The sequence below is a fragment of the Vipera ursinii genome (assembly GCF_947247035.1).
Source record: "Vipera ursinii genome assembly, chromosome: 2".
Taxonomy (NCBI): domain Eukaryota; kingdom Metazoa; phylum Chordata; class Lepidosauria; order Squamata; family Viperidae; genus Vipera; species Vipera ursinii.
This window is the reverse complement of record NC_139513.1, coordinates 114,662,043-114,680,518: the sequence shown is the minus strand read 5'-3', so window position 1 is coordinate 114,680,518 and position 18,476 is coordinate 114,662,043. Positions and strand designations below refer to the sequence as shown.

General features: G+C 37.4%; 2 protein-coding genes across 3 annotated transcripts in view; one reads left to right on the top strand and one right to left on the bottom strand.

Annotated features, from left to right (window-relative positions):
- Positions 1 to 18,476, top strand: part of TBCD (tubulin folding cofactor D) — a 164,767-nt gene that overhangs the window by 141,943 nt on the left and 4,348 nt on the right. For both annotated transcript variants that reach the window (XM_083354407.1, XM_083354406.1), the window contains 8 exons: positions 973 to 1,056; positions 1,709 to 1,867; positions 2,711 to 2,849; positions 9,168 to 9,289; positions 11,158 to 11,235; positions 13,108 to 13,197; positions 15,868 to 15,955; positions 16,694 to 16,803. In XM_083354407.1, coding sequence (XP_083210533.1) covers positions 973 to 1,056; positions 1,709 to 1,867; positions 2,711 to 2,849; positions 9,168 to 9,289; positions 11,158 to 11,235; positions 13,108 to 13,197; positions 15,868 to 15,955; positions 16,694 to 16,803 — 870 coding nt within the window. The remainder of the gene's footprint in view (positions 1 to 972; positions 1,057 to 1,708; positions 1,868 to 2,710; positions 2,850 to 9,167; positions 9,290 to 11,157; positions 11,236 to 13,107; positions 13,198 to 15,867; positions 15,956 to 16,693; positions 16,804 to 18,476) is intronic.
- Positions 7,653 to 18,476, bottom strand: part of B3GNTL1 (UDP-GlcNAc:betaGal beta-1,3-N-acetylglucosaminyltransferase like 1) — a 169,165-nt gene continuing 158,341 nt past the window's right edge. The window contains exon 13 of the transcript XR_014491416.1: positions 7,653 to 8,237. The gene's annotated coding sequence lies outside the window, so the exon portion shown is untranslated. The remainder of the gene's footprint in view (positions 8,238 to 18,476) is intronic.

Sequence of the window (18,476 nt, the reverse complement as noted above, 5' to 3'; positions counted from 1 at the left end):
TGTGGCCAGTACATCAGCCCTACACCAGAGGTCCCCAACCTGTTGGGCACCAGGGACCGGTTCCGTGGAGAGAGGTTTTTCCGCAGACCGGAGGGTGCTTGGTTTTGTGTGCTGCCTGCATCTTGCCGATGAGGCTTTGCTTGTTTGTGTGGACAGGTTGCTGGCATGCCGTGGCCCAGTACCAGTCTATGGACTGGGAGTTGGGGACCCCTGCCCTACACAATAGGACAAAGGTTGCTGGAAGCATGATGGTGACGCAGTGTCACCAAATAGAGTTGAAATTCTTGCCCTTCCCTTTGGAGGGACGAAAGATATTTTACACACCTATTGGAGGAATTATTTTCTTTTAAAAAGAAAAACAAATTGATGATGTGACACCAAATTATTGGTGTACTTCAGAAGCTCTAGGAAAATGAAAGCAAAAAACAAAAATGGAGCTGGGTATATTTTGTATTTTTGAAATCCTATAATTAATAAAAATCACTAACAACACTGAAGACTGCATGCTTTGAACTCTAAGGTTGGGGTAAGCATTATTTTAGGAGCCGAGAATCTCATTTCTCAGTTGCGCCCGTGAACTCCCAGGTTTTCATGCCTCTGCATGAAAGAGTTATTGTCTTTCTCCAATTATTGCTTATTTTTTGTCACCATGCACATATACTCATATATCTTCTTTGAAAATTGTTCACTGAAATTAGAATGAGGTGAGCATTAATAGAGATGTGGCATGTAGAAAGTTCCCTAGAGGTTTGACTGCAAAATTTGTATGCCTCATTGACTGTGCTTAAGCTTTGCTTCAGTGATCTACCTCCCCAAACAAAAACATCTTGGATCCTTTGTTGAGTATGTGCATGACATATACACTAACACATTTTATTCTGATCACAGATTCATTGTGGGTTTATAAATTTATATGAAACTTACTAGAAATTAACATTAGCAAATTATGTCTGTGTTTGCTTACTTCAACAGGGTGAGAGAAGCTGCTATGACGAGTTTGATGGAAGTAACCCTGTTGTTAACCAGGACTGAGCCAGCCTTAATTGATGCAAATGTGTATGTACTTTGCAAACATTTTATGTCAGTCTTTTATATGGTTAAGCAATCAACCTTTTCTGGAAAGGCTTCTGCAAGAGTCTCTCCTACTGATTGCAATCAGTTGCTCCTATCACTACTTTAAACGAAAGACCTAAGCTGGTCCTGTCTTGCATCTGTCTGGGCTCAAGGAATACAGATTGTAACTTCTCAAAGAGGTTGAATTGGGAAGCAATGGCTGCCCAGTCACCAATTTAATCTTGGGTCTTCCCAGTGCTTTTTTTTTGTAAAAGAAAAAGGTGCCGGAACTCACACGTCATACAACCCGCCTTGCCTACCCTACAAGGTTCCATCCAAAACAGGTGCCGGAACTCAGTTCTGAGCGTTCTATGAGAAAAAAAGCCCTGGGTCTTCCTCTTCCAAGTCTTACCCACTGTAACTGCCGAGAGACCTGAGATCTAAGTATCCTAATGGGTTGCTCCTCAACCTTGTGGCAAAAATAATGATACTGCTCTTTTTAAAAAAAACAACAACAACCATTCGGGTTTCTCCCCCCCCCCCCCTTTCTGGAAGTCTGACATATTGGTGTGGGAGGAGGGTTATGCAGGGCAGAGCAAAACAACTGGCAATGCATGATTTGGATTTTTCTTTTAAATGGTGTTTTAACTTTCAGTTCCAAGCGAATTATGTGCTCTGTGGCTCAACAGTCAGCTGAAAAAATTGACCGATTTCGAGGTCATGCAGGATCTGTGTTCCTCACGCTTCTTTACTTCGATAACCCTCCAGTCCCACACATACCCCATCGGGAAGATTTGGAGAGGATATTTCCAAGGTAATTAAGATAGATTAGATTAGATTAGATTAGATAACCTTTATTGTCATTTTTTTTCCTGTGGGCAGACATTAAAAATGAAATTTAGTTGCTTGCTCTCAAAGTGTACACATACATAACACATGCTTAAAACATACTATATCCAACATACATATAGACCTACACCCTTACATATAAGCAACATACAAATATTAAACACTGTCCATCTTGAATACATAATGGAAGGAAGAAGCTTGAGAGTTCACAAGATTCATACTGTATGAAACAAAACTGTGACTGAATCTGGATGTTCTGCTTCGGTAATCAGACCTGAATGGATAAGAAACCTTTGGCTGTACATATGAACAGAAACCCATCAATTTAAGTTGTGGTTATAGGCAAATGTTGGTAATCTTAGACTGGAAATCTGTTTTGAAAAGAGGAATTACCTCAAGTGGGTATGGTTAGAAGCAGAGATATTAGCATTAAAATCTTTCTCCACTGCTCTTCAGCTGTTTCGCGTCCTTCCCCAGCTCCCTCCAAGGGAGGGGTTTTAAGTACTCATTTGTAGTGTATTCACACTTCAGTAGAGTTGCCCTATCCCGAATATTTTGCAACTCAAGTCAAAATGATTTGCCTTGCATTGCAGCAAAAACCATGAATATATTGGTTTTAGTTACACCTTTAAAGAAGTGTCCTAAGATGGTGAAATAATACTGTGGTGCTTTAAAATGCATTTATTCTGTGGATTAGAATTTCTTCATTTTGGCATTTTCAAGATTTAAGTAAAAAAAAAAACCATGAAAGATAGTTATGTTTGTGTGACCTATTTTCTTTTGTACTTGTTTCAATTTTTTTCCACAGGTCAGAAGCTGTGACTTTCAACTGGAATGCTCCATCCCAGGCCTTCCCCAGAGTCACACAGCTTTTGGGATTAGCGTCCTATCGCTACCACATTCTGACAGGTCTCACTGTATCAATTGGAGGCCTAACTGAATCAACAGTAAGGGAACAAAAACTTAACTTGCTTGAAAGAGTTTTATCACTTAACACACGGAAGGAATATTTTAAGAATATTACTTGAGTTAATATTGTTGGCTGCCAATTTCCGGAAGCGAGTTGTTGATAATTAGGAATACAGGTCTCTTAATACAAGTATGAATATGCAAGATGGGGTAATCTATTATGATTTAATATGCTTGAAGTAGTTTGTGCCACTTTGCTTACAGACCTCTTTTTCATCCTGTAGTGTTGCACACATTAGTAATGATAAAGAGAAACTTTAAGCTATTTTAAAAACACACATTCACAAACATACCTTCTTCTGAAACTAGCATTCCTTTTCCTGAAAATTAAAGCCATGCTAATATGGGGCATTTAGCGATTGTGAAGAAAAGGCTAGATTTCTTATAGAAGAAAACAAGTGATTGTTGGTTGTTCCAGCTTCCTTTTTTTCAACAGAATATTGTTTAAAAGTTGTCAATTTGTTTCTCAGAATTTGTTACAATTCAGGTCACATTAAAATCAGTGGGAGCTGTTTGTTAATAGGTCTTTTGTTAGTTTTAATGATACATTGAAAACACATGTTCTCCCTCCAAGCTTTATTCTGAAGCTTTGGTTTCCTGCAAGAATTTTTTTTTTTTAAAAAAAAAAAAACTTTTGGAATACTTCGTAATGTGATTTTAGTTATTGGTAATAAAGCAAATTTGGCTGATTTCAAAAACCTAAGCAGGATCTGAGCTGGTAAATGTTCAGATTGGAGGTCTCCAGGAGAAACCTGAGACCTGTAGTATAGAGTAAGGAGACTGAATGAATAAAAGAATGAATAAAATAAAATAAAATATAAATAAATAAATAAATAAATAAGTAAATCCATAAGAAGCCAATACTTAACCATTTCTATATTGTTATCAAGAAAAAAAATCCAATATGGTCACATGCTTGCCACTAGAAATCAAGTTTGATTGAAGCAGAATTTTGGTGTACCGCTTTAGGATAGTGTCAGCATTTTAAATCTAGAAACAATGCAGTACTATAGTGCACCAAATTGTATCTAACTACTGGATCAAACCATTGTGTTCCTCACAGAGAGCAAAGCAACTGAATCACACATGCTTCATTTGGGGCATATACCACCCAAATGAGCTGTTCCTCCTACCGAGTGGTTTATACGTCCTTAATGAACAGCAAAGTGTACAACAGAAATTAAAATTTCTTTTCTCCTGAGCTTCACAAAGAGCATTCATTACTTGGGAGGGCACTAAATGGCGCAAACAGAGAGCGACCAGTTCCTGATTTTAATTTTCAGAGTAGGAAGGAGGTGCAGGAAGGCAAGAAGATCGATCTTGGGGGATTGGACTTCTTTAAGAGCGAGCTCGATCTTCTCAACATTTTCTCCTGCAATGCTCTCTATTCCTTCTACCTTTTTCTCCCTCTCCTACCTCCTCCTCCTCAGAAAGTTGGTAGGGAATGTCAAAAGGATTTCTCTTCCTCTTTCTGTCTTGCTATTCTTTTAATTTGCTCGGGTCCACAGATAGTTGAAGCAACATTCATTGACCACGGAAATGTTTTTATTTATTTATTTATATAAATAAATAAATATAGCTAATACTTCTCCCTTCCACCATTTTCCCCACAACAACCCTATGAGGTGAGTTGGGCTGTGCGAGTGACTGGTCCAAGGTCACCCAGCCAATTTTTCGGGCCTAAGATGGGACTAGGACTCACAGCACATGCACTTCAGATACTCCTGCTCTTGTCCCCAGACAGGAGAGGGTAGAACTAAGAGCTCCCACTTAGAATCCATTGCTATGGAAAATGAAAGTGGCTTGGGGTGGGGAGGGGCTGATGGAGCCAGCAGCCATCCCCCTCCCAGATTTTCAGAGCAGCGTGTAGGGATGGAGGTAAAATGGCTCAGGGGGTATTTACTGACCTGTTGCCTTGGGCAGCTCCTCTCTGTGGGACCCAGAAGTAGCAAGCTCCAATTCTCAGCGGGGGTGGGGTGGGGCAGCAGTGGGAAGAGGGCTTGGAAGCCTTCCTTTTGTTACCATCAAAAGCATGCTGGAGTTACACAATTAAGAGGAAGAAGCTAATTACACAATTAGGAGGAAGAAGCTAATTCAGCAAAAATGCCAGTTTTGGTGGGAAGCAGAATTAGTCTTCCTGTCAGAATCCCCCACTATGTATTTCTGCTGCTTACCTTTAGGTGACCTAATACATTTTAGGTGAATAAATAAACTTACTTCTGCTGACCACCACTATATAGCCTAGTAGTATGAATGACTGTCTTTGTAATGGTCCAAAGTTGTGAGTTCAAATCTCGCTCTGTCCAATTTCAATTTATTATTTTAATAAATTCTAAATTATTGTTATTATAGTTATTGAATCCTCAGCAGTTATTCCCACAAATAGCATAAGGTAAAGGTAAAGGTCCCCCCGCACATGCGTGCTAGTAATTTCTGACTCTAAGGGCCGGTGCTCATCTCCGTTTCAAAGCCGAAGAGCCAGCGCTTGTCCGAGAACGTCTCCGTGGTCATGTGGCCGGCATGACTAGACGCCAAAGGCGCACGGAATGCTGTTACCTTCCCACCGGCGTGGTCCCTATTTTCCTACTTGCATTTTTACGTACTTTCGAACTGCTAGGTTGGCAGAAGCTGGGACGAGTAACAGGCGCTCACTCTGTTACGCGGCACTCGGGATTCGACCCGCCAAACTGCCGACCTTCTGATCGACAAGCTCAGTGTCCTAACCCACTGAGCCACCACGTCCCTTACAAATAGCATAGATGAGCTTAAAGAATGTGCAATATGTGAATGAAAGTAGATCTACTAACACGTGAGGTGTTTGATCTAGTAGTTAAGACACCAGGCTAGAAACCAGGAGACTGTGAATTCTAGTCCCGCTTTAGGCACAAAAGCCAGCTGGGTGACTTTGGGTCAGTCATTCTCAGCCCAACCCACCTCCCAGGCTTGTGGTTGTGCAGAAAATAGGAGGAAAGAATTAGGTATATTCACCACCTTGGAGGGGTGTAAAAAAACGGGGGAAAAGCATTACCATGAAAAATAAAATTCTCTGGGAGCAGAGTCATGGATGCTAGTCCCAAATTGATTCAAGCAGTTCCAAATTGCTCCAGTATTCTCAGGATATACCCCCAGTTTAAGAACCACTGCTTTAGCCAACAGTCTTTTTTTTTTTTAAATTAAATCTGGGCATAACCCTTTTTTGTTTGCTTCTGAGGTACAGAATGCTTCTCTGATTGGGTTTTCTGGCTTTCAAACAAGCCTTAGTGATAGACATTTTTTGGCTTTTATGTTGCTTATTGTTTAATTTAAGCCTTTGAATCAGTGTTGACTCCTGGCAACTGCCTGGACTAGTTTCCTGAAGCTTTCTTGGCAAGATTTTCGGAAGTGGTTTGCCATGGCCTTTTTCTTAGGACAGAGCGAGAATGGATAGCTCAAAGTCACCCAACTGGTTTTGCATCTAACAGAGGACTATAGAAGCAAGTCTCCTGGTTTTAGCCTGATGCTTTAAACACTACACCAAACACTCTCTCTCTCTCTCTCTCTCTCTCTCTCTCTCTCTCTCTCTCTCTCTCTCTCTCTCTCTCTCTCTCTCTCTACTTTTTGTTGTTTAGTTTTTTTCACTATTTCTTTAGAATTAAAACTGCCTAGATTTAAAATTTCAATTTTGTAATTTTGTATACTTTAATAAATTGATTTGGTCTGTACTTAGTTTTTAACTACATTGTAAATTCTTTTAAATAATTATTTTGTTGGTATTTCAATCCGATCTTGAATCTCAGATATGGCGTGAGGAATAACCTTATCCTTCAGGGCTCTTTTTCACCCATCTTATGCAGATTTTATAGTAATATGGACATTGGACAGGAAAGCTATTATGCTTCTACAGTATAGCATAATGAGCGTTCCATATACCTTCGTAGCTCATGGATTCGTTTCCAACAAGAAATTTTGAAAACAAATTCCAGCCCACTCAGTGCATTTTTTTTCTTGATTTAGGTGTGGAAGTCAGATGTAATCTAATTAAAAACCATTCAGCTAAGTCATTTTTCCCCTTTCCAGCAATTAGCCAAGCTCCTGAGTATGACAATATCTTGCCAGTTCTTATTTTTTTATAGTATAATCTACCTCTTTCAGTTGCATTCTGTCTTCCTTGCTATGGTCAGCTGTTTTACCAATCTGTAAGGTGGAGGCCAAGCTATTTTGCTAGCCAACAAGAATAAGCGTCAAGCAATCCATGTTTTCTGGGCAGTTTCTTTATTCATTAGGGTAGCTGATCCTTAAAACAGATCTGGTCTTATTGAAAGAAATAACAGAGTATCAGCGAACTGGAATTTCAGTCAAATCACTATCACCACATTGAGAGGTAATCAACTCTTTAAAATAAGATTGCTCAATGAATAGCTAGGCTGCAACCAAATATGCCTCTGCAAAGAAGCATCAAGATTATTTAAATAGTCATCTTACTGTTTTCTGGACGCTATGTTGAAACCTTATTTCAGAAATTGTACCTGAGAGATGGGTCAGATGCATTGCTAGTTAGAATAGTAAGACAGGAAAAAACCCCTCAAGATATTCAAATAATTATTCAGAGAGGTGGCAATCCTATACCGTACTCTTTACATTTTTTAAAAAACAGCCAATTAATTACCTCTTAACTTTTTTGAAAGGAGTTTCTTAAACTGTACTCTGTGTTTCTGTCATCCCTTTTAGAAGGACCTACTCTTGGTAGAGCAAGAGTTTCCTCAATTCTAAACTTCCAGCTTAGAAGTTTAGAAAAATGCACTTGGGAAGCATTTTTTTTCATGGAAAGATAACTTCCCATTGTGTTGAAAAAGGACATATCTGAGCGGAAAGATAGATTGCAGGACTACATGAGTTTATTGAAGGTTGGTGTTCTACTTCCCCAGAGCTCCAGATAGAAGGACAAAGTAATTTTCCCCACCTGGTCTTGACAACCTGTTTTTTTTTAAGGTGTAACTTTTCTCTCATAGTCTACAGTTACGTGTTGTTAAACTTATTATAAAGGGGTTTTTTTTGGGGGGGGGACTCATGTTTTTGGCTAGATAAGATTCAGATTGGAGTTCCTTAATCTGCTCTTCAGATACATATTTCTTCGCTTAAGTGTGTTTCCAGGCTCAGATCCAGCCATTTCTTCCTCGTTTAATTTCTCTTTAATTCACAAGGGGTGCCTCTCCCTTCACTTTATTCATCTCTTTCTCATTCTCAGGAAAAATGTGGCATTGGCAGCATATACACAGAGCACGTAAGGTATTTTGCAGGAACATTAGAATTATGTGCCAGAAATTCTCTTGACTCTTCAGCAGAAGTCTCTGGACACCTTTTCTGGAAACAGGACAGTTCAGTCAGTTCTGGTGATGAATACACAGAGAGGCACTTCAGCTTTACTTCATTGTATATAATGATGTATCTAGCAATCTATGAAGAGTGGAGATAGATATATATATATAAAATTCCTCCTTACATACATACATACATATTCCCAAATTCTTTATTAGCAATTTGAATAATTTACACAAATAATGAACTGTAAGTTGTGACTATATTTAACATAAAATATACACAGTAAAAATATACATAGGAATAAAGCAGAATACAGTAAAAATTTATATATATAAATTTATATATATAAATTTTTACTGTATTCTGCTTTATTCCTATGTATATCTTTACTGTATATAAGACTCTATCAACTTCACACTAAATATTAAAAGCAGTAGGATGGCTTTGTCATCACTGACCTTAGGGTGGGGAAAAAGAAAAGGCCTGGTGGATTTTTTCTTCTCTCCCTTTCTCCCTTTATTGCTTGTTTATAATTCATTGGTTCATTTGTATATATATATATATATATATATGTTTGTTTGTTCAATTTTCTGGTAGTTGGATTTACCTGTTCAAAAACATTGTTTTGCACTGGGTTGAAGGGCAGTCTTGTTGTCTCCTCCCTGATCTGGGAATCAATGTAGCTCATACCCTGGAGAGTCAAATGGGAATATGAACATTGCCTATTCGCTCTAGGAAACGTACTACCCAAAGATAAAGAACATCCTCCCCATTGCTCAGAAAATAGAAATTCACAGCAGCTTAATCTCTGGTTCCTTTTATATAATTAGCATAGATTTCTTTTATTCCTTTAGTGAAATGGTAAGGTAAGTTTAAATGTTACGAGACTAGATACAAAGTGAAGGTTTAATCTTTGTGATCTAAAAAAAATGCTTTCAAATAGTGATGCTCTTCTATAGGCCGGGCTTTTAAAAAAAAAATTGGAATTTTTCTCATAGGTGCGATGCTCATCCCAAAGTCTGTTCAACTATCTGAAGAATATTCAGAGTGACAGAGATGCAATGAGCACTTTTTGTGAGACTTTGCTGAAAGTCTTTGAGGACAACCTGCTGAATGACAGGTAATCTGTACAGTCTCACCTTAATTAGGGTGGCAGGGTTGGGTAGGGTAAAGGTTAAGAATAGAAATGGAACATTGCCTTCTAAAGCCCTTCCATAACCATTCCAATTCTTATATCCTAAAAAGGGCCTGAAAACTTCAGCCTCAAGTCACTAAATATTTATTGTGTTTATTGTGTAGTCCAGAAGTTGGGAGGCAGAATTGCAGTCTTCAGTGCATCAAAACATGCCAATGTGTGAAGGAACCCTTTGGCTAGATTTCTCATGGCGATTTTGGTTTTCTTGTTCATAAATATTTGAGTTATACTTTCCATCTTTGACTTGTGAGTTAGAGGCCATGTTATTAAAACATCTTCCAAACTGGAAGTCATCAATTCAATAGAGTTACTAGAATGGACTCTGAAAGTACTGAATTGCAACTCCTGCTCTCTTTCAACAGCAACAAGAAAAGGAAGTATGACTCTGGAATTTTCAGTTTGAGAGATGTCAAATATTGTGTGTCCCAATTTCTCCTGAAGACACAAGCTTGCACAAGCAGAAGAAACAGTAGGGAATGGCAGTCAGTTGGCAGATAAACATCAGAGCTATTAAAACCCAAAGGGCTAACAGGATTTAAAGAACACAAGCTAATTAGACAGTCTTTTTTTTTGCTTGATGGCTTTTGGAAAGTTTTCTCATAGATTCTCAAAGAAAATAGTTATATCTCAAAATAATTATCATGATGATCACACATAAATCACTAATTTCACAGAAACTCTTATAGATACAAAGCAAATAATTGATACAGATGTTAAAGTGATAGTGTAGTGATTAACTCCTCAACTTTAAAGCTCGTTTTTTGAATTTATAGTCATCTTGCTCATTCAGGATGACAAATGAATGACAATTTTTACTCATTCTAGTAATCAGTTTGTCTATCAGGGTTTAACTTTTCAAACAGGTGGTATTCTTCTTTGATACAGTCTAATTTCCCATCTCTGGCTGCCTCTAGGCCTCCTTTATCTTCCATTATAATCTTTCAACAAAAATTTAAAAGAGTGGATACTAGAATAAAAAATAGTTTCAGTGAACATTTACTTGGATTAAAAAGAAGCTGTGATATCCAGTCAAGCTCATAATTGTTTAGAATTTCCCATACCACAACATTTCAAACAGATTGTGTGAATTACCGTGATCTATGTGGTATCCCATGTCCAACTTAACTGCATCTAATTAGAGATGTCTCCTAGACAGTGATAATGTCCCTTTGTGCCATTAACCTTCTCTGAAATCCAAATGCATTGTGTTTACATTTGCAACAGTAAAACATGAATGGTGTGGGGGAGATGCCAGCAAGAGAGTTAGACAGATATACAGGACCAATGCTCAACTTCCACATACTTGATTCTCCTTACTTGCAGATACTCTTCACTTCTATTTTCAGAACCAATTTGGAGAAGAAAAAAATTAACAAATTCTGTGTGATATTCCAATTCCCTGAATACCACAAATGTAGGAGAGTGGTATAGGATCTCCATGTATCTTTTAGTATATTATTTCTGATATATATACATTATTTTTGATATGGCTAAGTTCTTGTATCTCAGCCTACATCCATTTACCTGTTTTCTAGATGAAATGTTCCCAGTTTTTAAAATCATTCTTTATAAACCTTAATGACATCAGGAATTTGTTAGTGGATTACATATGTTTGGCATCTTGCTTGTTCGCAATATGAGATGTCAGATTAACTCTTGATCATTCCAAGATTGATTGGACACAGTTTAGGTTTAATCATCTGACATTAGAGCAAATATATAAAGTGTTTATTATATGTGAGTTGCGTCAATGTGAAGTGTACAAACATGGTACTCTATGCTTTCCTCATTAGGGTATCTGTTCCACTGCTGAAGATGCTGGATCAGATATTGGCCAATGGGTGCTTTGATGTATTTATAACTGAAGAAAAGTAAGTGGAAAAATAATAAATGTATCTTCTTTCTTCAAAGTTTCTGGAAAATCTTCAAAGAGCAATGTTCCATTCCCCCTAATTTATAATAACATGGAAAATTAGAGTCCAGATTATTTTTACTATATTTCAACAAAAGGACTATTTGGAGAAGTATTTTGTTTTGAAAAGTTAATTGTTCATATTGAACAAGGCTGAATTAGGAGCCTTGTGATCCCCAAAAGATAAGGGTTATCCCTCTTTTTTGAGTAGCTGGGCACATTTCCATCCAAACTGCTGCTTTGAGTTCCTTCATCAAAGCTAAGGAGATGACCAAGAAGAGGAGAGTTTCAGCATGAATTCAGTCAAGCCACAAATCTCTTACCTTTCCATAAGAGCTCATTTGCTACTTTCACTTACCAATCTAAGTTACGAATGGAACATTTGCTAAAAATCCATTTTGATACCCTCCCTTCAGAAGTTCTGAAGAGTTGGTATAATAGTATGCCAAGCGTTCAAGGGACTCTTGCTTATATGAACTAGTGAGAATCAGTTGAAGAGGTAATATACAAATTTGAACAAGACTATTTAAGCCCTTACCAAATTGTCAAGACAAATTTTATATTTCTTGCCCGCTGTATGATAAAAACCTAAAAGTAACATACTTAGCTTCAAAAAAAAATTATATAGCAACAATGGTTTACGGTAGCATGATATTCTCTAACAGAACAGGATGGATTATTTGAGGTATATTGTACATTGAAGCCAATCCCTGTTGTATTTTATCAATGCAGTTTATCTGCACTGTCCCATTTTTTTAAAAAAATAAATAAAATAGTTGGGTTTTCTTTACATAGAAAACGATCGCATTGGGTGCTTAGTCTAGTAGGCATCAACAGAAGTATTCTCTTTAAGCACCAACTCATATTTTTACACATAGGTAAGTGATTAACAGCAGTAATTTTGCACTTTTGAAGACTGGCAGCTGGAGGGCACTTCATGTCTTGCTCTTGATTTAAGGGCTACCTTGCTTTTCTTAATTGGTTTGTCATGATACGGTTAAAATGTAGCATATTTTTTTTTTTGAAAAGCTCAATTTTCAGAAACACATGTGCCTAATTTGCATAATATACAACTTCTGCATAGATCCCTTTTCCCTAGATGCTGATTCTCCTTTTCCCCCAGTACTGCCTGCACAGGAGCAGGATTTTGTTACTTCCTTTGCAGGCTGAACTGTTTGAATTTACTTACTGGTTCCTTATTACAAGTGTAAAATTAACAGATGACAGAAAGAAAGCCAAGCAAGTCTATTTCGAATGTGGAGCCTTATTCATAAGAATACATGCATTAAATCTTTTCCAGATGCTCAACTGGATCTGCCTTTATTGTCATTTCCTTTCTAAACCTCACATCTTTCCCCATTTTGCCATTTTATGTCAGTGAAGTGAATGAAACTCCACTAAATTCTATGCAACCTTCAAAAAAATCCTGTGCAATTTTTGAACAAATTAATATGTTTACGCAGTTTTGCTTAAACATGGAGATTATAAGCAAGCTTTCACAATGGAATATGCAAGAGAAAAAGTAATTCTGCGGCATTAATTTTTGTTGGGTAAAAGCTGAACTTTTGAGAATGCGAATGCAATAAAATTCAAAAACTAATTTTAGATCAACTGAAATATTAATAATTAAAATCTATTGTAAAAGAATGCAAACATGATTTTTTTTAAAAAATCCACTAATTAATGGAAGCCTTTTATGGCAATATTGATACAGATTGTTAGTTTCTGCTAACATATAAGCATATAAGAATATGTAATTTCACAACCCTCAAGATCTTTTGTTCATCTTTGAAAAACAAATAGTTAAAAATTGTTTTCTCAATTTTTTAAGCCACCCATTTCCTATGAAGTTACTCGCTCTTTGTAAAGAAGAAAGCAAGAGATCTAAAGATATCCAGAAACTCCGTTCCAGCATTGCTGTGTAAGTTGGGAAAATATGTAAAAAAAACCAAAACCTGAAGGATGGAAAATTAATGGTCTGTAGCCAGTCCCCGTAATTTTAAAAAGAAAGGCATGTGGAAAATGAATTTTATTTAGCACTCATCTATGCAAAGGTTTCATTTATATGCTCTATAAAAGTGGTCTAGGCAGTGAATTTCAAGCAGCTGTGTGTATAAATTCTAGTTCAAAAGCAAATGTTGCTAACAGTGTTAAAAGCAATTCTTAAAGCAATTCTAAGAAGGTTCAATTCTGACTGGTGGCAGAAAAAGTGGTGGATGATTTGTCATTTCAAAAAGCATGACAATTCATACCAGACAGAAGTCAAACTGAGGGAGAAGAACCATCAACTCAATTACATCACCAGCTGTTCATTATTTTTCACCATTCTCCTCACTTGATTTTAGTCTGGATTTGTGTGTGGGGGAGGGGGCAGCTCTATTTTGGCATATAAAATCTAAAGAGTCCAAACAATAAAAAGAACTATTATTTAAAATTACTTTAATGTGTGTTTATTGGATTTTTTTTGTAAATGAAAGTACAGGTAACTGAATTTTAAGAAGTGAAACAGTTGTTAATTTTTGCCTGTTTTAAAAGGAAAAAAAGGTCGAAAATAGAAGGAGCCAAACATTCTAATACATCTTTCTTCCTCTCATCCACTTCCTCATCAAAACTATATATTCCAGGCATTGTTCTCCTCATTAACAAGCAAACAGATAAAGAAATCTTCATTTTTGAGAAGAACATTCCCCAAAGTGGATATATTTGGGAGGGTAGCACATGATTTTCAATGCACATTTCAACTTATTAAATACAATCCAATCTTTCTTATTTTCTGAATCTAAAACACTATCATAATCAGTTTGTAGTTTCCGTCACCGCTTGAAACAATTGTTTCTCCTGTCTTATGGTAGCTTATGTCTTGACTTGGTATCAGGATTTTCAAGCATAGACCATTTTTGGTATCTTAATCATTTTACATCAGTTAAATGAAACCATTAGACAATATATCATACTCAATAGTGGAGAATATCTGTAACTCAGTTGGACTGATAAGTTCTTGGTGCTCTCTTGAGATTGGTTGTTTTCCTATGTACATCCTCAGTGCAAGAGAAAGTGGGATTTGCTGGCTATTTAGATTTAGTAGCTTGCCCTGTCAATCTTGATGGTGGTGTGGCTTCTTTATGGTTTATTCATTAGGGCATTATTTCTTTTTCTAGTGCTAAAAAGGTAAAGGTTCCCCCACACATGCGTGCTAGTCGTTTCCGACTCTAGGGGCCGGTGCTCATCTCCGTTTCAAAGCCGAAGAGCCAGCGCTTGTCCGAGGACGTCTCCGTGGTCATGTGGCCAGCATGACTAGACGCCAAAGGCGCACAGAACGCTGTTACCTTCCCAACGTAGTGGTCCCTATTTTTCTACTTGCATTTTTTACGTGCTTTCGAACTGCTAGGTTGGCAGAAGCTGGGAAGAGTAACAGGCGCTCACTCTGTTACGCAGCACTTGGGATTCGACCCGCCAAACTGCCGACCTTCTGATCGACAAGCTCAGCATCTTAACCCACTGAGCCACCGCGTCCCTTTTCTAGTGCTACTTCCCGCTTATATGAGGGTTGGTTGCTCTGGTCTGTTTCCTCCTGCCTTGACTTTTGCTTGTATCTTTTTTCACTGGTTTGTAGACCAGGTTTCTCTCTCTTTGTTCTTTGATGGCTGATTTGTCAGCGTGGCCACCTTCTAGGAATTCCCCAACATTTTTTTATTTGACTTGATCTAAAATGTCAGTGTTTCTCAGTTGATCATATTTTTCCACCTATCCCCACTCGCTCCTGCATGATGCTTCTGTAGTCAAGGGTTAGATCAAATCAGGGATAAGAAACAGTGGATTCAACCAAATCTCAATCATAGAATTGCAGTGCTTGAGACCTTTTGCTACACTTGTTTATCTGCTCCCAGAGCAGGTTTGCTATCCTTGCCAAGGGAGCTTCTGTCCTGTACCTAATCCAGACCATAAATTATCAGATTTAAGACTTTGAATTACTCTGCCTCATGCTTCCATTGGTGAGATATGCATCTATATTGCCTCTGTGTTTCAGTGCCATAGAATAGTTACCGGTGTCCTTAGTACAGTTAGTCTCCTGAGTTAATATCAATAAAACAAAAGTGCTAGTCACTTCGATACTTGGCTGGAATTTTTTCTGGTACTGATATACTTGCTTAAGCAAGAAGTTTTCTAATCTTTATTTCTTCCGTATCACAAAACTACTGGAAAGAACTGCTTTCTTTTTTGTAACTGTTATTAATTTGATTTTTTTTTAAATTACATGGTGGTTTTTTTATACTCAAGATTGTTTATCTGAATTCAACGTGCGATCCCCTCTTACCATTTGCAGTAAAAGATTAAAAAGTATGCAAAGTTTATAGAAAGCTTCTTTTGGAACGTTATCCGTCATTCAGTTTTGATACTTTTCATTTTGTGATTTAAAAAGATAGATTCTTGCCATTTTTAATTTTTAAACTGTTGTAATTAGCACATTATATTTAAGGGTTTTTTTTTAAAAAACTTGTTTTCATACATAAAAAATTACGATAGTGGTACAATACAGCGAAGTGTTTTCTACATATGTGTAATAAAATATATTGTTATATATTTATTCTAGGTTTTGTGGCTTGATTCAATTTCCAGGTGACATGAGAAAAAAAGTTCTATTTCAGCTCTTCCTCCTTCTTTGCCACCCATTTCCTATTGTAAGTACTTTAGAAGTGGTTGAGATTTTTAAATTATATATATTAAAGAATGTATGTGTTTTTCCCTTTGAAAACTTACCTAAGGCAATTATTGGGTTACTTCTGCCCTAGTTGGCTCCATACTGCGTATGTAGAGCATGGTGTGAGATGCTGATAGCAAGGAATACATTAAATTCATCCTCTAATGTATGGCTTTTATGAACAGCAACAACAACGAAAAAGATCTGGCTATTATGAAATATCCCCCGCCCCGCACACACACACACAAAACCCACCCCAGTAAGAACTGAAGCATCTCATTGAAGGCCTGTGTAACTAATCTTTTTTTTTCCATAGTGGACAACCAAGTGCTACCTAAAGCTGTCCCAATTGTATTTTTCAGTAATTGATACTTAGGGCATTGCCTTTAATGCTGGAGGTGGCCATATGATTAGAAGCTGTGGATAACATTTTCATTTACTTGTATAACAACTTTAATATCTGCCCAAAATGAAGAGTAATTTTTGTGTTTTTGAGAAGTAGACTCCCCCTCTCAGGGAAATAGACAGTGGGGAAGGGATTATGGGGCAAATTCATTAAAAGCTCTTGGCTAATAAAAGGAATTGACTCGCCTTAGGCCTTGTCTTAACGTGTTCTTTTCTTGATTTAGGCTTTGAATACTGTTCTCTCTTTTACCCACTCTTTCATTCCCCAAATGTAACCACCTTCGTTTGAGCCATTTCCGTTTTTGCTCTCTAGATAAGAAAAACAACTGCTAGTCAGGTTTATGAGATGCTGATAACCTACAGTGATATTGCCGAACCTGACGTTTTAGAAAATGCCATGACAATTCTGAGTGACACTAATTGGTGAGTTAATCTTAAATATACTCGTAAGTTTCAGCTATCTTCCACCCTATAGCATTTAAGAATATACCCAATGCATATTATACATTGGGGATTTGCGAAAGTTTTGTGTAAATCAAAACTGACACAAACATGAAACAATGAATTGAGATAGGGTTTGTTTGTAAACCTCACTCTGAAATTTAGCTGATACCAGAAGCTGCTTACAGCTTACTGAACAATATAGTATAGTATATAATTCAGTACAAAGCTCTTTTATTTTATTACATTTATTTGCTTGTTTGTTATAGTAGGCAGCTGAGTTTAACATTGCAATAGTTGATTCTTCCTATGTTGTCTTGGCATTTCTTTTACTGTTGATATGTAGGGTCATGTATCTTGCTCAGGATGCATAGTCCCTCTTCAGGAAATAAAAATGCTACATGTCTCAAAGACTAATAAATTTCATTTCATAAGACACTCTCATAGATGAAGCCATAGCTGTTTAATGTAGTTTTTCCTCACAGAATGGAATGTAAGTCATGGAAATGTTGAGGGTAGGTGAGGTTAACGTCTCTTTTCCTGGATTTGGGAGTGGGAGGGCAGAAAGCAGATTTTTAAAGTTTTGGGGTGATACCTCTTCCTGGCTTTCATAGCTGGGTGTGAGTAATTATCAGTGTGAGTATTTCCAGAGCACCACTTCTATGTATAGAATTGCCAGGAGCTGGATCCATGTATAAGGCGGGTGAAAGATGATTTTAAAATACTGCTTTTTTGTATCTTTTATCATCCAGTTTAGTTCCAGAATCTTCCCTGCCATCTTATTGGCTCAGAAATTGGGATGTGAACTCAGGATTCCAGACAAAACCTGAAGAGCCTTTAATCCTTCAGAAGCTCCCCAAATAGTTTTTAAAAATGAGTTAAATTCTTTGGACTTCTCCCAACCTATTGCATCATTAAAAGAGGCAGCCAGATTATATCCCTCTGACTAGAAAATAACAGAATTGTCATATCCAGCGAAACAGAATTCACATCATTTCCCTGGCTGTTAGAATGAAACTGCTGCTTCAAGTGGATATAAATCTGATGTAAATTAAGATCAGAGATCCAAATGAGTGATGAAGGCAATGGGAGAGACATAAAAAGAAACATAAGTTCTGCTGCTTTTTATTCCACAGCTATTCTTGCCTGTGGAATAGAACGTAGGTGTCAGGATATAAGGGCATTGATCGGATCAGTTTGTAAAGTAAGCCAACAAAGGGTGTACTCTACATTTAGCTCCATTTTTTAAAAAAAATTCCATTTATATCCCGCCCTTCTCCGAAGACTCAGGGCGGCTTATAAGCTTAGCAGTAGCCTTCATTCTATGTATATGCCTGCTTATTAGGGCTTTCACACACACACCCCCAAGCGGCATTATTACAAAGTCAGCTTAATTGCCCCCAACAATCTGGGTCCTCATTTTACCTACCTCGGAAGGATGGAAGGCTGAGTCAACCTTGAGCCTGGTGGGATGCGAACCTGCACTAATTGCAGGCAGCTGGTGTTAAGGAGGCATTAGCCTACTGCTCCACCAAGGCACTTGAACTCTTGAATTTTTACCTATAGCTATTCTTCAACTCCTCTGGGTACTTTTGTAACCTGGTGCCAGTGCAAGAAGAAGGGTCTTTTATTCCATTGTGGCAGTAAAAAGAGCA